The 16,395-nt window shown below is 44.6% G+C and overlaps 1 protein-coding gene across 2 annotated transcripts in view; it reads left to right on the top strand.

The window, feature by feature from the left end:
- Positions 1–13,922: 13,922 nt before the first annotated feature.
- Positions 13,923–16,395, top strand: part of FGD5 (FYVE, RhoGEF and PH domain containing 5) — a 113,828-nt gene continuing 111,355 nt past the window's right edge. The window contains exon 1 of one of the 2 annotated variants that reach the window (XM_032987827.2): positions 13,923–13,985. Coding sequence is in view for 1 of the 2 variants with exons in the window: in XM_042799645.1 (XP_042655579.1) it covers positions 14,850–14,862 (13 nt within the window). In the remaining variant the exon portion in view is untranslated. Of the gene's footprint in view, positions 13,986–14,684; positions 14,863–16,395 lie in introns of those variants that run through there. The other variant, XM_042799645.1, reaches the window with a different exon arrangement.

The raw sequence follows: 16,395 nt of genomic DNA, 5'->3' as shown, positions 1-16,395 counted from the left end.
GTTTACAGTTGTAATTTCTATTTGATGAAGTTATTGCCAAAGAGATTAGCAACTCCTTTCAGTTCAGAGACATTTAAATTTAGCAGCAGGAAAAAGAAGTTTGTTAAGTGTGGAATCCACCCCTGCTGCTCTAAAACAATCAGAAACAGGAAAGAGTAATCAAAAGAGAGTTTTAATGAGTTATAGAGCTATTGTTTACTGAAGAGAGCTGAAAGCCTGAAGCCCAAACCTGGAGGACCTCTGTGACCCTGCACTGCCTCTCGGTGGCAAAATATTTGCTTGAAATTACGTCAAAACAACACAATGTGTGTGTCTGAAGGCCAAGTGGGGCGGGGGAGGGGGGACGGGATGACAATGACGAAGATGGCGTTGAGAAAAATAGTGGAAATTCCCCGAGCCTCTCAATGTACTGAAGGCTTTCCTTGAAAAACAAGGCAATAAACAGCAGATGTATTTGTACATTCAAGCTAACATAGGCAGGGTCTCCCTCAGCGGTGCGAAGGGGAAGGCTGTACCTGCCACACAGCCCAAGAAGCAGTTGCAGCCGTTTGCTCCCCAGCCACCAGGCATGGGAGAACTGCAGAGCTGATGCTGCTGGGGCACAAGGCTGAAGGGGGCAAGTGCCCCCGGGCAGAGGGGGCTGCCAGTGTGTGTGCCAGGCGCTCTGTGGCCAGCAGTTCCAGAGTAATGAGATGCTGCCATCATCTCATGAGGCTGTCAAAGTGAAAGCTTCACAGAGGGATGAGGAAGCTCTTTGGAGAGGGGCTGAAAACAGGAAGCTACTTTTTCCAGGGAAATAATTCTACAGAAGTGCTAGGGTTTTGAGGAAGGAGAATTTTGTTGCTTCCCCAGAGCTCTCCCTGAGGTAAAAAAGCACATCAACTCTGCTCAAAAGCAACAGGACAATTTTACTGTGGTGCTCACCAGCAGTTACTTAACCAGCAGCGTGTGTCTGAAAGTAGCCTGCTACACCTGCCTGGTCAGGGAAAGATAGCATTCCTCTCTGCCTGTCCCTGGTGACTTCTTGGGTGGAAAAATCTCTGCCAGAATCCTCATGACTTGCATTTAACACAGGTCACGCTCCAGGGAATAGGTACAGACCCCATCAGCCTTCCCAAAAGCATCTGAGCGGAGGAAGTCAACAGGTATAAAAATAAGCAAAAATGTTAACGTTTCCCAGGGGAAATGGGCATATTAAAATGAACAGCAGACCTTCCCCTGGAGAAATAGCAATGAGCTCTATGAACTGCTCAGACAGCAGAGTCAGTGGTGACAGGGGTGCAATATGTAGGCTTAAGTTATGTAATGAGGCAGATGACCTGCTTAGCCACACATTGCGTGTCCTGGAGAATTTGTTTACTTGTGCATCAAAGTAATATTCCCAACACAACAATGCCACTGGGGTACAAGCCAGATCCTTGGGAAAAGTACAGTAAGTGTGATGGTCATGACCTAGCTGGCCTTTTTAGGTGTTCATCTCCTGTCTTTTACAAATTGCAGTCATACCAGTTGGTGGCACCATGCACGGCTTTGCAGCATCCCAAGAGATTCCCCTGACAGCTGGGAAGGGACACATTTTGCACAGTGTGGAGCTAGACAGGAAGCAACTCACAGCAGCTTCCAGGTTAACAGTTCTCATGAAAATTTTGATTCTTCCAATACACAGCTAAAAACCAAGCTTTTTCTTTGTATATCAGAGCCTGGCCAGCATGATGTCACTAATAACCCTTAAATTTTGTCATTGTTGCCACAAACAATCAACTGAAGAAGACAGATGAGAGTCAGCTGCCCTACAGTAACAAGGAATGCTATTTGACACAGTACTCGATGCTTAATACACATTAATATTGCTGTTGCTTTGTATATGTTTCACCAGACAAAATGTCAAGCCAGACCAAGTATTTTTATTTCACCAACACCTACCACACTATGAACAGATTTGTTAAACCCCCAGATTTTACTTCACTTTTACCTTTGTTAAAATCCCAAATAGCCATGTTTTATCTGCACAAGATCACTTCATTGGGCATAGGGCTTTCCAGGGAAATGTGAAATAATAGCCTTGTCTAAAGTCATATAATTTTCTATTCATTCATCTCACTTCACCAAGAAGTCAAAATATTTTAATTAAATAGAATGTGTAAAGTCAGGCTGCAAGTAAGAATTTAAAAGTAGAAAACACCCACAAAGAAACTTTCAAAGTGGCCACTAAAATTCAGATTCTTCAGCTTTTTGCAAGGCCAATTAAAGACTTTTAGCCCATTAACATCCACAGCACCTACATCTGCCACGAGAGCTCCAGACAGTCAGCATTTCTGCAGGTTGCGTTCAAATGAGCTGAGGCTGGACTCAAGAAAACTAAAGGATTCAGGCCCACTGACCGCATCTGAAAATTTCATACACACTCAATAATACGTGCTTGCACATTTACATGCACACACATGATTTTACGAAATATGTGCAGTCATGAGCAGTACTAAGACCTACTGAGGTCTTGCACCGCTATAATTAGCATCTGTAAGTGTAGTTCCATTTGGTATATATCTACCATATTTATTAAGAAAAAGTTCACCTTGTTGCCAGGCATGGGTCTAAATAAGACCCAAGATGTTCATTACACGTTACTCTGTTAGAAGTATAATCTACAATAAATGCAATATAAATGAGCTAATAGTAGACAGTTTCTCAGCTTTTACCATGCTGGTAACATCAGGTCCATTTCTGAATTTTGAATCAGATTATGGATGTGTACAGACATACCAATACCTGTAAGAATATTGTGTTTATATACACAAACAGAAGCCTAATTATAACCATTCTTAATATCTTTAGCACTTACTCTTCAAAATCACAAGCCCTCATTAAGCTGTCAATCTGGAAGATGTCAGCATGTCTCAAAATGTTATTTACAAATGAAATGCAGGTCATCAGCTTGACCTTTGGAGCAGAATAACATACACATATTTTTAAGCTGGCAGAAAAAAATAGCTATAGTTTCCTCTCTTGATGAAGGAAAACATGTTTTGCCTTGTCTCATATCGGTAAGCAAAACTGGATCTAAGAAATAAAGATATATAGTAAAATGCACAACTGCCCCCGCCTTCCTCACTGCTCACTCTCTCCTGCAATTGTGTAAAGCAAGGAAGTAAAAGGCTGGTAGAGACTGAAAAACATGTTTTTCTTTGAAAGTTCATCCGCAGAAATATTTATCAGCTGTTGGCAAAACACACAAAAAATAATATTCTCTTTTTAAAAGTCAGAAACAAATAGGTCCTTTTTTCACTGAGAAATGGAGGACTTGAAGTCCCTGCTGTGAAAAACATGTTTTTTATTTGCTACTTTTGTTTTTTGGTTTTGTTTTTTTTTTTTTTACTGATCACTAGAAGACACTGTGATTTTTTGCCGCTCAGATCTGCAATACCATCCGGTGTATTTTTGCCTCGTCAGTCACAGCCTTCCTCCTTCATGTATGGATGTCACTAAAGCTATTCATGGAGAAGAGAATCTAAAAACCCACTCATTTATCCAGTTGCTGTAAATAATTGGCTAGTAGAGTGATCAGCCAAGGATGGGTAGGTGGGCAGATACAGGCTGTGTCCACACCGTTCAGAGTATCTGGAGCAATTCAACTCCTGGCAGACTGCCCTCAGAGAAAGGTCCCTGGGTCTTGAGGATGAAGGAGCCACAGAGGGGGCGGTCTCTGTAGAATACACCAGGTCCACAGTCCAGCCAATGCCTAACCCCAAATCTTTCTCTAGTTTAATGTAAGCATCCTGGCAGGTCTCAGGGTCCAGGATGTTCTTGTGAGTATATAAGGACATCAAAAAGTAGGAGCTAAATCCCCCTCTCATAGTTCATAGTTAATCCTAAAAACAGACCTGTTTCTTCCCAGACTCTCTGGGTCCCTTCTCTCTTCAGCTTGCAGCAGGAAAAGTTGCTCTCAAATGAAATATACTTGTTTTCTGAGTCCTTCCATACCAGTGCTCAACAGGATCTGCCAAAAATTAACTTGAACTCTTCTCCCACAAACAGGTGCCCATGGAAGTAAAAAAAAGGTAGAACAAAAGTCCTTTCCTTTATTTTTCCACTTCACTTACTCAGTGTCTGTTATGCTGAAATCGCAGCACTTCACAAGACTATGAAGAACCCTTCATTATGGGAGGAAGAAGGATGCTTAGAAAATGTGGCGAGATGCAAAAATATCCCAGAACTAGCATGACTTGAATTCTAATGTATTCAGTACAGAGGTGTGCAGAGCACTGCACAAAATTTAAAGAGGCCACTGTATCTGTATTGTAATGATATGGAAGTAGTGGGCTAAACCCACCCTGATATGCAACTGGTTCCATCACTGTTGCCCTAAATAAAGCACACAAAAATGCCCTCGGACTGACCATGAAAAGCATCTGGGTCAGCCACAGCTAGAGGAAACCAAAAGTGTTCCGGAGTGATGGAAACCCAGGTAAAATATTGTCTAGCTTCCTGAGGAAAAAAAAAAAAAAAAAAAAAAAAAAAAAAAAAAAAAAAAAAAATCCAATATCCTGATTTTAGGAATGCAAAGTATTTTTAACCACATTGAGAATACGTGAGCTAGTGGGTGCTCCACGGCTCTGAACAAACAGTCTAAAAAATGGTACAGGTCAGGAACATCTGGGAACGCACCAGAGTCTCCTGGATACATGCACTGAGAAGGGACAGAGACAATGACGACACTGTCTCCATTATTAGAATCAATTACATCAATGGATATATGAGAAGAGGGAGTAGGGAGGGGCCAACCGCTTCATAGGCATATGAATAATGAGGTGTTAGTGTGTCATATCTGTCCTTATAAATCAAAACACTCAAGAAAACTAAATAGCTTCTAATAATGTCACTTGATTAAAGTGTGCCCCTCTTTTCTCTGCTTGGATCAAAAGTGGACTCTGGGATCTCTGACCCAGCTTTAGAGGTATCATAAATACTACCACCCAGCATATACAATTACTGTGTGCCTTGTTACTTCAGTTCTCCTTATTAAAATTCCTTCAGCTGAACTTTCCTCCTCTCCTCTTGACACCATGCCACTGAAGTTCTGAGTCTGGGATTGGCATGTAGACAAGAGAGAAGGAAACAGTTGCAGCGGGCGAAGTTGCGGTATGAGTCCACTCTTTATCAGATGGTAAGGAATTCAGAAAATTTTTTATTTAACAGTCCAGCTGCAGAGATCTTTAAATCAGACTTTATATTAAGTTTTACTTGAAAGACAACCATGACACAAATTTATGAGAAGCCAAGTTTCATTAATTCCAGGGCTCAATACCTCTGAAAGAAAGTACTACCAGAAAGTGAGCAAAAGACATTCTTGCTATACTTTGACAAAATGGACGTACAGACACTTTCTCGTTTTGTGTACACCTTCTTCCCACAGTGATGTCTAAGAATGTTCAAAATGTGTAACTGGGGGCTGATTCATTCAGGAACAGCATTAATGTGGCAGTTGTGCCTACAGAACAACAAAGAAGTACTCCAAAGAAGTGAGCTGCTCAGATACCTTCGTCAGAGAAATCCTGGTGAAGTCTGAACCTAAGGTCAAAATTAAGAAGGAAAGGAATCTTTACATCCTTGTACAGCCACAATGACATAGAAATGCTTGCTAGAGGCAAAGCCATGCCAGGCAGAGAAGAGAGATCTCAGTGCTGATACACCAGATGAAGAGCATACCTGAGCCCATTGGTTCAACAAGGCTTTCATACATCCTGTATTGCTTATCCAGCAAACTATGATCAATACTGGTGGGTCTTCCTCACCATACATACCAGTGCCCAAGAACAAGCTGAAAAAGTTAACCGCCTGGTTCAGTGAGTCAGCACTGCAGGAATGCCTCACACGTACTTCCACTTGGAACACTTTGACTTGTACCGCAGTCAGGTCATGGAATAACACCCCAGAAACTGGAAAGCACTTGGCCTGCTCTAGACATGGAAGAACAGAAAAAAATGGTCTTCACTGCCTACGAGAGAGACTGAGGAAACAAGGAGGGAGATGCTCAAGATAAGAAATTTTTGGTATTTCAGAACTTCTTCATCCCAGTTTTGGCTCCCAGCAGAGCTGGCTTCAGGGGATAGATATATCACAAGCAGTTTATCCCACAATCTAGTCCACTGTGAAAAATGTTTCCATATTCTGATCACACCACTTTTATATTACCCCCCCTCATGCAGTTTAACATCAACTTTCAAGCGCTAGGTTTAGGTTTTAGACATAAGCCACAAGTACTTAACAGCTTCCCCCTGTGATCAGCAGCATATAATAGATTAGTGTAGGTATAGACATATGTGAAATATGTATCCTAGATTTTGAAGGCAGCCATTCTAGAATCAACAACATGACTTGCTGGCAGGAAATCGGATAGTCTGAAGGGATCCTCCCCTGTAGCACTCTAGACTCAGGAAGTATTTGGTGAGAAAGGAGCTGAATGCAAAGGGAAGAATAACTTCTGAATGTTTCTGTGTCCTACTGCTCTATTTCCTTAAGCCTGAACAGTGTGAAAAAATATTCAGACATCCAAATGGCTCAGTTTTATGGGTAGACTGGACAGGGACAGATCTGAGGCTTTGCATTTGCTGTGAAAAGGTGATCAGGTAGGTAGAATTTGTGTCCAAATACAAAAACAAGAGCAAGGATTTCTTACTGTTTACCATTTTCACCTACTGCATTTGCTTTTATTCTGTGAGGTGCACTTTAACCCCCTATTAGATACAGCTGACCTGCGTGCTTTTTTAAAAGAACTCACCAAATTTCAGCTCTAAAGCCAATTTTTTTACTTTCTGTGCAAATACAGAATTACAGAACTTAATACTTATTTCACCTATGCTCCATTGGCTCTGATAGCAATGGTCCTTCGATGATGTAAACTGCCAGTTATAAGCATGTGTGTAGTTTTCTCCAGAACTAGGGTGGACTGCATTCAAACTACAAGTGATTTTCTGAAAGCTCCACATCAGGCTTCTCAAGGAGGCCTGATCATAACCAGGAAACTACTCAATGAGCAAAGCATAAGATGTCAATATTTTTTAGTCATACGATACATGTGAGATACAAGAAGTGGTCAAAAAAAAAAAAAAAAAAAAAAGAAAAGGCTATATAATATTAAGATACACACTGCACAAAAACTGAAAAGAGGACAATGTTGCCCTGTCCGGTCATCTCTCCAGTGCAAAAGTGGACGGACAATATTACAAAATCATGTTCCACAGGTTGCTGACACAGGATCGATATTTAGTCACGAAGATGAAAAAAGCTTACAAGTGCTTCCAATGGATAGGATTATCATCTGCTAATTAACCTCCAGACCATTTAATGAGGCAGCAGCGTGGGCACAGAGGGGTGGAAGCAGAGAGGCACTTTCCAGCCTTCAGGGTAGATTATGGCTTGAATTATGATCTCTCATTGTATCCGTTATGGCACCCCAGTGGTTAATAGGAGCCTTCTTTGTCCAGGGGTTGCTTCGGAGACGGTTCCTGTACCTCAGGAAACAGGGAGAAGAGAAGTTTCCTGTTTTGAAGAAGGTTTAAGAGCTATTTTCCTCCAATCAGGCAGCAGATGACTGGACAGGAAATGGAGAACGCAGCTGCCAGCCCCACTCCGGCCCAGTGGCTGTGCTAATCAAGGCAGCCAAGGTTTACCACAGCCGAAAAGTCCCCAGTGATAAGTGGGTTGCAGAGTTAAGGGGAGGACTTGGGGTGGAAGGTGCCTGGAGTGAGACTGACACTGGGGTGAGACCAAAACAAATCCAGATACTGAGAGGAAATGGGTGTTTGGCTTCCTCCCTATATGTAGCTCTCACACAGCACATTGCACCCAGCGTATGGCCCTGATAAAAATAAGTTGTCATGAATTGTTGTGGTTCGAAACAATGCTCAGAGGTAGCAATAGTCATCATTGCCATAACCTTTACTCTTGCTGATGATTCACTGGTGAGGGAGACTTGCATGTATTGGGGATGTCAACCACGTGATCCCATCAAATGCAGGAAACCAGTCAAAATTTCTCCAGCTGCATGGGCGTTTTCCCCATTTTTCAGATGAAATTTAGCAAGAGTATTTGCTGACGTCCAGGAGTAAAATTCAGCTCTGGCCCCAGTGAAGCTAGAACTGCTGTTGCCATTGTTTATGCCAAACCTCAACCTTTTTGACTCAGTGCCCAATTTTTCTTTCACTGACATCACTTTTACACCTGCGTAACACTTGACCCTCAAAGGTATTGCTCCTCACTTACACTTGCTCACTTTGAGTGATGTCTGAAGCACTCATCTGCTATCCTTAAGCACCCATCTGCTATCCTTTGGCTCCCAACTCACAATTTGATTTGCTGTGATGTTTTTTGCTCTGGTGCTTTATGTAATAGACAGCATCTAGGAGGGTGTAAAAGGCTGGAGGAAAACAAGACTGAAGGGCAGAAAGTAAATCCATAGAAGTGTATTTTCAGCTCTTTCTCTGTTTCCAGTAGAGCTCTACTGACATTTTGCAAATACAAGTCCCAAGTGCTTTGGAGTGCAGGATCATCACATGCCATTGAGTAAAGATAAACATGTTTCTGGACACAACCTTGCCTAAGCTAAGTTACATTAAGCGAAGCTTTGCCTGGGTAAGACATGGGCCAAAACTGAGCAAGGACTTATGAGTTAGGATCTATGCAGCTGAAAAGGAAAGAGAATCTCCATGGCAATGAGGAATGTATGGACCCAACTGTGGCATTGCATAAGCTCTCAGATTTTTTACCATTACCTACAAATATTGGTTTTTTACAAAAATATTAAGCAATAGAAATCTCAGAAGCTTGATGCATCAGAGGAACCTTGATGGAACCATGAACCTGAATGGAAGCACATAAACCTCCTTCCTGAGAGGACTGGTGCTCTTGCTAGTGGCCCTTTACTGAAAATGGTGAGTGAAACAATCAGATGTTCATTTGATTAAGTGAGAATCTAAGACATATTTGGAGTATTTTACAACCGTATTCCTTTGTAAGGAATACAAACAAAGACTGGTATCCCAGGAACTGAATCCACTATCCTTCTAGACTCCCTCTCCTAAGGTATTCTGGGGTCTGTACACATCAACCATCCTTCAAAATCTAGTATCTCCTGCAGTCCCTGATGAACTCCTCTAGCTAGATAACAGACTGCATGTTTTCAGTGGCAGTCATGAATAACTGGTAATTGTGATCCCTTTTCTCTTATTACAAAAAAAAATAGGTACTACAAAAAATATACAAAATATTACAAAGTAACAAATTGCTGGTACAGGAGAGCATATTCACCATCTTGCAACTTTAACTCTCCTTCTCTTCTTCTCCACTCCCTTTGTGTTTGTCTTCACTTGTCTTATCTTTGATTAGGATGTAAACTCTTCAGGGCCAAGACTGTGACATATGTTTGGCAGCTCCTTTGCTATCAGTTTTGATGTAAAGAAGAGCACAAGTGTAGAGTGAAGTCAGTGAGCAAACTGTCTATCATAAAAGGTACACAGGTGCTCAAAAACAGAAAGAAATGATCTCTGCATGCCAGAAAGTATTGTACTGAATTGCACCGAGATGAGGAAATAATGCTGTCAACTTTGACACGAGCAAGCTTCACTTTAGGCCACTTCTAGTTTAGCTAGTCGATGGGCTCCTGGAGGATCAACGATTTAATCTCAGTCCCCAAAATATTTGGCAACATTTGTTTGAATTTCGCTCTTCCAAGGAAGGGTTCATGACTGATCTTTGAGATCTCATCCAAAGGATGGTTCTTCATCTTCCTTCTCTACCAACAGCTCTCAAGGGAGCATGAACTTCAAACTGCAGGGTCCTTGAGTGCTACAGACCTAAGACACGTTCCTGTCAATGCATCTTAAATCCTAATACAACACCTGCCTGGCAGTGGCTCCCGTGGCTTCCCAGACAACTGACCAGTGACAAGCTGTCACGTACAGGACTCCCTGCTATTCTGGCTCTGAGCCTCTCTGTGTCAGGCAGGCTTTTGAGCAGAGAGGAAAAAGAAACCAAGAAAGTGAGGGAGAAATGACATACCAGTCACTGCAGGATATATAAAGTTCCACAGACACAGGAATTTGTCATCAGGCAACAATGACATCAGTCTATAACTGCTCCCAGTACTGTTCCATCACAGCAAAGATAAATATCTAAAAAGTGTTTACCTACCAGTGGCTATTACTATACTCATCACAGCTGGCCACATTTTACATTTAATTTTAACTGCCATCCCAAGGAACGCATGTGGTTATTAGCAAGTATTCACTCCTTTCCATTCTGCTTTAGTAAATGATTTCATGTTTTGTGACACGCAGGACCAGCTTACCCATGAATAATTGAAAAGCTTATGTACAATAATCTTAAAGCAGAACTGATTTGCATTAATCCATGACAACGTAACAGACTTACCCCCATATATTAAGCCTTTCAGATGACCCAGGCACCCTCACAGAGATAAGCACAAGGGATTAGCTGCCCTATGTATTCTGTCCTATGGATCTACATGCTTGGCCTTTACCAGATCACCAACAGGGATGATTGCTGTTGAACCACCTCTCCCTGTCCTGTGGTTTCCCGTATGGCATACTACCAGCTAGAATGCACCAGGAAATCTCAAAATAACATGAAAACAGACGATTTCTCGGGCAACTAAGACCCGATGCATGTAAATTTATAAGGTGATGTTGGTTTCTAAAACCGCACCTACTAGGAAGTAGGAAGTTTAGTTCAATGTCATTTGGGAGGCAACCCCCCTGCTCCTTGCCAATGCTGTATTCTTAGTTTGATACCAGAAAAATTCTTTTAGTAAGGCCACTGACACCAAAACAGTAAAAAAGAAACCCCAAACCTACAGACCCTAATGAAGAAGAGACAGCAGGGTGAAAGATGATGAAAAATTCCCTGAAAGACTGCTTATAATGAAACACACCTCATCTTGAAGAATACCTCTGCATAATAACACAGAGTCTTAAAAATAGCAGTTAGGATGCATAGGTAGTGCAGTATGATAGACAGGGTCTCTAGAGCTTCATTAAAATGGCAACCAGAGTGCTAGTTTATGTTACAATGATAAAAATAAGATTCCAACATGCCAGATAGCTCTGATCTAATAAGGCACTTAAGGATATGGAGTAGCTCTACTTAAAACAAATTAAGCACTTGCTTGGATTTAAGCATGTATTTAAAACATCTGCTGGAGGGGGACCTATAAGTCTAGAATGTTCACCACGGTTTTAAAATTCATCAAATGTATTAAATTGATAGTTGGATTATATTTTGAAAGAAATCCTTTGTTAAAAGTCATCTTATTATTAAAAATCGGTTGGAATTATTTAAAATATATATGCTCCATTTGTTTCAGTAATTGAGTAATGAAAATAGATGTGTCAATTTCACTTCTAGTCAATTAAGTCAGATTCTCCCTGGGGAAGATGATTCCTCTGTGCTGAACTCTCCTTGCCTCAAGGGGTGTTTTATGTGGTGTGGCCTCCACCCTTCAATACTCTTCACTGCGGTGCATGCTTACAAAAGTGGAGATTCCTCTTTCAGCTACAAAAGTTTGATTTGACCCTTCAGCATCTCCTGAACATGTTCATGTGCATTCACCTTCCCATTCTTCCATTTGTAATATAGATAATTCCCCATTATTTTTAAAGAAGGTTGGAGGATAAACTGACAAACTTCAAGCAGTTCTTTTATGGTTCTTATTTGCATTTAGCTATAAAGCTCCTAAAGATTTTCATCATCTCAGTACAGGAAATTACCCCCTGGATTGTCTTTTAGACTGACAATAAAAAGAATATAAGCCTTTTGCTTACTTAATATACTTTCGATTTTTTTAAAGTAGTGATCACTGAACAGATGTTTGTTTCTTTTTCCCTACTGCACCCAAATTGTATCTTAATTGCCCGTGCAGCAGAGTCCTTGGGGTCCAAAATTAGTCTGAACTGCTTAATAATACATTCCTTGGTGAACAGCACAATATCACATAGAAGTGCATGTGGTGCATTTTTAACCAACACAAATCAGTTCAAAGTTCAAACCAATCAAATCTGATGAAAGAGGAGTCAGTGACTCCTGGAGGTACCCTGGCACCCTGCCCTTTCAGCAGGAAGCAGATTTGAGAACAGGCAGACAGGAACTTGTGAGAAGCACTCACCCTTTCCAGAGCTAGGTCACAAAACTAATCATGGGTAATGCCTGACCCTCAGCCAGACTCCAAGCTACTGGCATAATGCTTGGAGCAGGAGTTGTTCCCTTGTTGTTAAGCACAGGGTTCTGCTGCAGTGTTTAGCTCCTTTCACATGAAAAGGGAGACAGAAAAGAGTAATTCTTTGCTCCATGAAAGTTTTCGCAGATTGGTTGGTTAGATCAAAACCTATGAAGTATCTTAGCTCTTTGCCCTGCAGCAGATTGAAAATGATTTTGAGTGAAATGCACATTAGGAATAGCAGAGCAACTACAAGACCACCCAGTCTATTTGCAGAATCTTTTTTACAAAGGCCTTGTTTTGCTAGTAACATACCTAATCAATGTTTTTCCGTTATGTAGCTAGGTATGAGAAAACTTTGCTGAAGCTCACATTCTCAGTTCTTGTACAAAAACATGTTTCTTTCCTTCCTGCTGCTCTCTCCCATAATGCATTAGTATTTTGCAGCTGTTTAACCAAAAAGTTATTCTCCTGAAAAACATATTTAAGGATTTTTTTTCCAAATCACCTGTACTGTGCTTGATATTTTTTTACACGTACTTTCTTTTCCATTATGTCATAAACTTTTTCCCACACTTTGCAAGACCCTAGATCTGTATTCCCGAAGCTGCTTCAGATGATGTTTTCTGTTGACGTAAATTGTGTTGATTGACACAGACATCAAGGCTGCAGGTGGCAAGAATAAATCAGGGACCTGTACATGAAGATGGGAGAAGGCCATAGGTGGACCAGGGAAACCCATTTTGTTCCATGCACCGGAGCACACACCGGCCATGTTATGCTATGAAGGAATATACAGGCCATTCCATCTCCTCATCTGTGTCAGTCAGAGTAGTAACGAATGAGCTGCTACTGTGAATTTATGCATCTCCAAAACCATACAGGATTGCAAATGCGTGCTTAAAAGTACAGCGATACAACCAGGGTCCCCCAGAGAACCAGAAGCCAGCAGTCCTGGATACCAGCCTCAGTGGAAGAGACTCAAGCCCACAGAAAGAGGGGTTTAATTCCCGTTTCTCTCACTGCTTGTTCTCTCTCTTCAGAGTTCTATGCACTAACATGCAAGGCACTCTGCATCCCATCAGTCACAGTAAGACAGCACTGAAAGGTCAGGAAAAAGAGCTTTAACTATACTACAGAGCATATGCCAGTGGGATTATGTCAGTACTTTGCAAAAGCATGACTAACAGCAACTAAAGCAAAGTTACTCTGGGTGGTGTTAGCAATCGTCCTGATTCCTCTGGGATTCTAAATATCAAAGCAGGACCTGACTGCCTCACATGCACCCCTGCCTGGATGCTGGGCAGGTACAACGTGTTGCTTTTCCTCCTCGCCAGACTGCTGGCACGCAGGGCTCTGGGGTGGCTGTGAGCAAGTGTCCTACCATGGGGAAGAACGGCCCCTCCCTGACTAGGGAAGTGACCACTGGGGTCAGCTCAGCCCTCCCGGTGTTTCTTTGCCAGGGGAGGGAAATTTGCAAAGTTGCTCTTCCTTGCGTGAGCAATACCAGCTCCACTGGGGAAGGTAGGAGGGTGGTACTATGCCTCCTTTGAGAGGAAGGGGGCGATCCAACCTTGTCTGGGGGTTAGTGCTGCTGAGAAGGCCCCGGCGACATAATGCCTGTGTTAACTTCATTGAGGAGCTGGTTGATGGTAGAGGGGAAAAGACAGCTGCCTAACACTGCCCTGAGCAAGCACGGTTTTCTATGCGAGGGACTGCCCGTGGCTTCCCTGCACCCAGACACCGCTTCCAGCAGCAGGTGCTGTCGGCTCCGCAGGGATGCTCCGGGCCAGGGGAAAACGCCCGGGGCGGGGCGAGGCGGGGCTGGTGGGTGAGGGGGGGGCTTCCCCGAGCCTCGTTCCCTGGGGTTTCCTAGGCTGGGGCGGTGGTGTCCCACGGGGGGATGGCGCGGGATCGGGAGGAGATGAATGGACAGGGGAGGATGGATGAAGGGGGGAGAGGATGGAGAAGAGGGAAGGATGGACGAGGAGGAAAAGGATTAACGGAGGGGCGATGGAAGGAGGAGATACGGAGGGAGAGACGGGGGAAGGCAGGGAAGGGAAGGGAGAGAGGGGGATCGAGAAGGGTGCAAAGAGGGACCAAGGGCGATGGAAGGAGAGTGGGGAGCGGGGAAGGGGGGCCACGCGAGAGATGGGACAAAGGACAGGGCGACCCGCTGCGCCTTTAAATGCTCGCGCCCTGGGGCACCCGTGCCGCGTCCCTCGCTTCCCCCCGCCCCCGCGCCAGCCACCGGTCTCGCTCCGCGGCGGGGGATGCCCGCGCGCAGCCGGCGCGCCCGGCCCAGCCCCGCGCGGCCCGGCCCCGCCCGGCCCAGCCCCGCGCGCCGCCGGCCGTGCGGGGCCCCGGCGCCGGCCGCCGCCACCGCCCCCCGACGGGCCGCGCGCGGGGCAGGGCGGAGGCGCGCCGCGGCGCTGACCGCCCCCGAGCCGGCGCAGCCGCCCGCCCAGCCCGCCGCTCCGGGCCCGGCTGCCCCGCCTGCGCTCCCGAGCCCCCGGAGGGGCTGTAGGGCCGGGCGCGTCCGCGAGGGGCGAAGGCGGCGGCGGCCCCCCGGGACCATGCTCTGAGCGCCCGGGGCAGCTAGCAAGCGAAGTTGCGGTGGAAGATGAACAAGGCCGGTAAGTGCGCGGGTCCCCCGGTATGGCTCTCCGCCTCCTGACATCTTTTCCCCGGGGCCGGCGAGCGCCGGGCGGGCTTCCTTCCTCCGGTGCTGGCACCCCCTTTCCCTCGGGCCGGCGGCACACGCCGCCTCCGGGGCCAGAACCACCGGGCCGGCACCGCCCGCGTCCGGGCACTGCTGCTCCGGGGCTTGCACTCCCCCGTCCCGGCATCCCTGCTCCGGGGCAGGCAGCTCCTGGGCCGTGCTCCCCAGGCTGGCTCCTCTCCTCCAGGCACCCTCCGTCTAGGGTTGGCCCCGCTCTCCCCGACCTCGAGAGGTGCTCGGTGGCTCCTCGCGGGGAACCGCGCACCCCTAGAGCGTGCGTGCCCCATCGCTCGTCCCGTCGGGACGGAGACAAACTGCAAGCCCGGTAGAGGCGCGGGGTTCCGGGGACAACCAGACGGGCAGATCAGAGGGCTGTGCCTGCTCGAGGGATGTGGCTCTCTGCCCGCTCTTCCCTCGAACACACTCAACCCTTCGCATAGCCCCTAGGAAATTTGGTGTGACTTTCTTTCTGAAAGTCTGGTTTTTGGGGGGAGGTGATTTTTTTTTCTGCAGAATTTTCTCTCCAAGGCAAACCCAAACCCTTCCTTCTTCCTTCTTTTGACTTCCCAGAATTTTTCCTTGGTGGAAACTGGGAAGGTAGGTGAAAAATAAAGAATGAGAAGGGAACAGATATTAAAGACAAGACATTCAACACTTAAACATTAAAACAAGTCACTGGAAAATTGGGGCAAACTTTAAATTCTCCACCAACACTTTGTGATTTTCAGGGGCAAGGCATGTGTGTACAGAACATAACAATCCAGGAGACAATTATTACTAACTCTGGAGTTATTTAGAAAAATCTAATGCTGCATCTAGAATTAAAGAGGAAGAGAAACAGTCCTTTTGTGTTAGCTTTGAAATTTTTCCACCGTGTTTCCTTGTTCTAGAAGGTGAATGTTGCTGGGCACTTAGCTTGCATTGGTACATCCTGAAGTAGAAGGTTTTCACTGCTAGATACCTTGCCCTACAACTGTCATGTGTTGGGAAACTGTGAATCATTGTTTGCCAAAGCACAGGAACATAGGATTGGAAAGGATCTTTTAGGTGAAACCCAGCCCCTTGGAGTGGGGAGTGAGACCCTCCTACCCAAAAAGCGCTGACATTTTCGTTCTATTTTTTGATCCCATCTGGACCAGACTCTGTCCCTCCCAGGAGACAAACTCATTTGAAAGTTAAGTAAGCCAGCCAAAAATTGCTTTAGCTAGGATGCTCCAACCTCTCTTTCTTCATCTCTCCATTATTTAAAACAGAACGGCTCCAATCTGATCCTGTTGTCAGTAGAAGTGCAGTGCAAGGAATACCCAGTGTATCCATTTGTAAAGACTTAAATTTTCTTAGCAGTTTTTATTTTTCAGGAATGTAGGTCTGAATGGGACTACCTTAATTACTAAAAGTAGTACCCATTGTTATAGAACACAGGGTCATATTACTCTTTTTATTAATT

This window comes from Tyto alba, unplaced genomic scaffold (assembly GCF_018691265.1).
Source record: "Tyto alba isolate M040663 unplaced genomic scaffold, T.alba_DEE_v4.0 Super-Scaffold_3, whole genome shotgun sequence".
Classification (NCBI taxonomy): Eukaryota; Metazoa; Chordata; class Aves; order Strigiformes; family Tytonidae; genus Tyto; species Tyto alba.
Note: the sequence above shows the minus strand (reverse complement) of the source record. Positions and strands in the feature narration are given on the sequence as shown.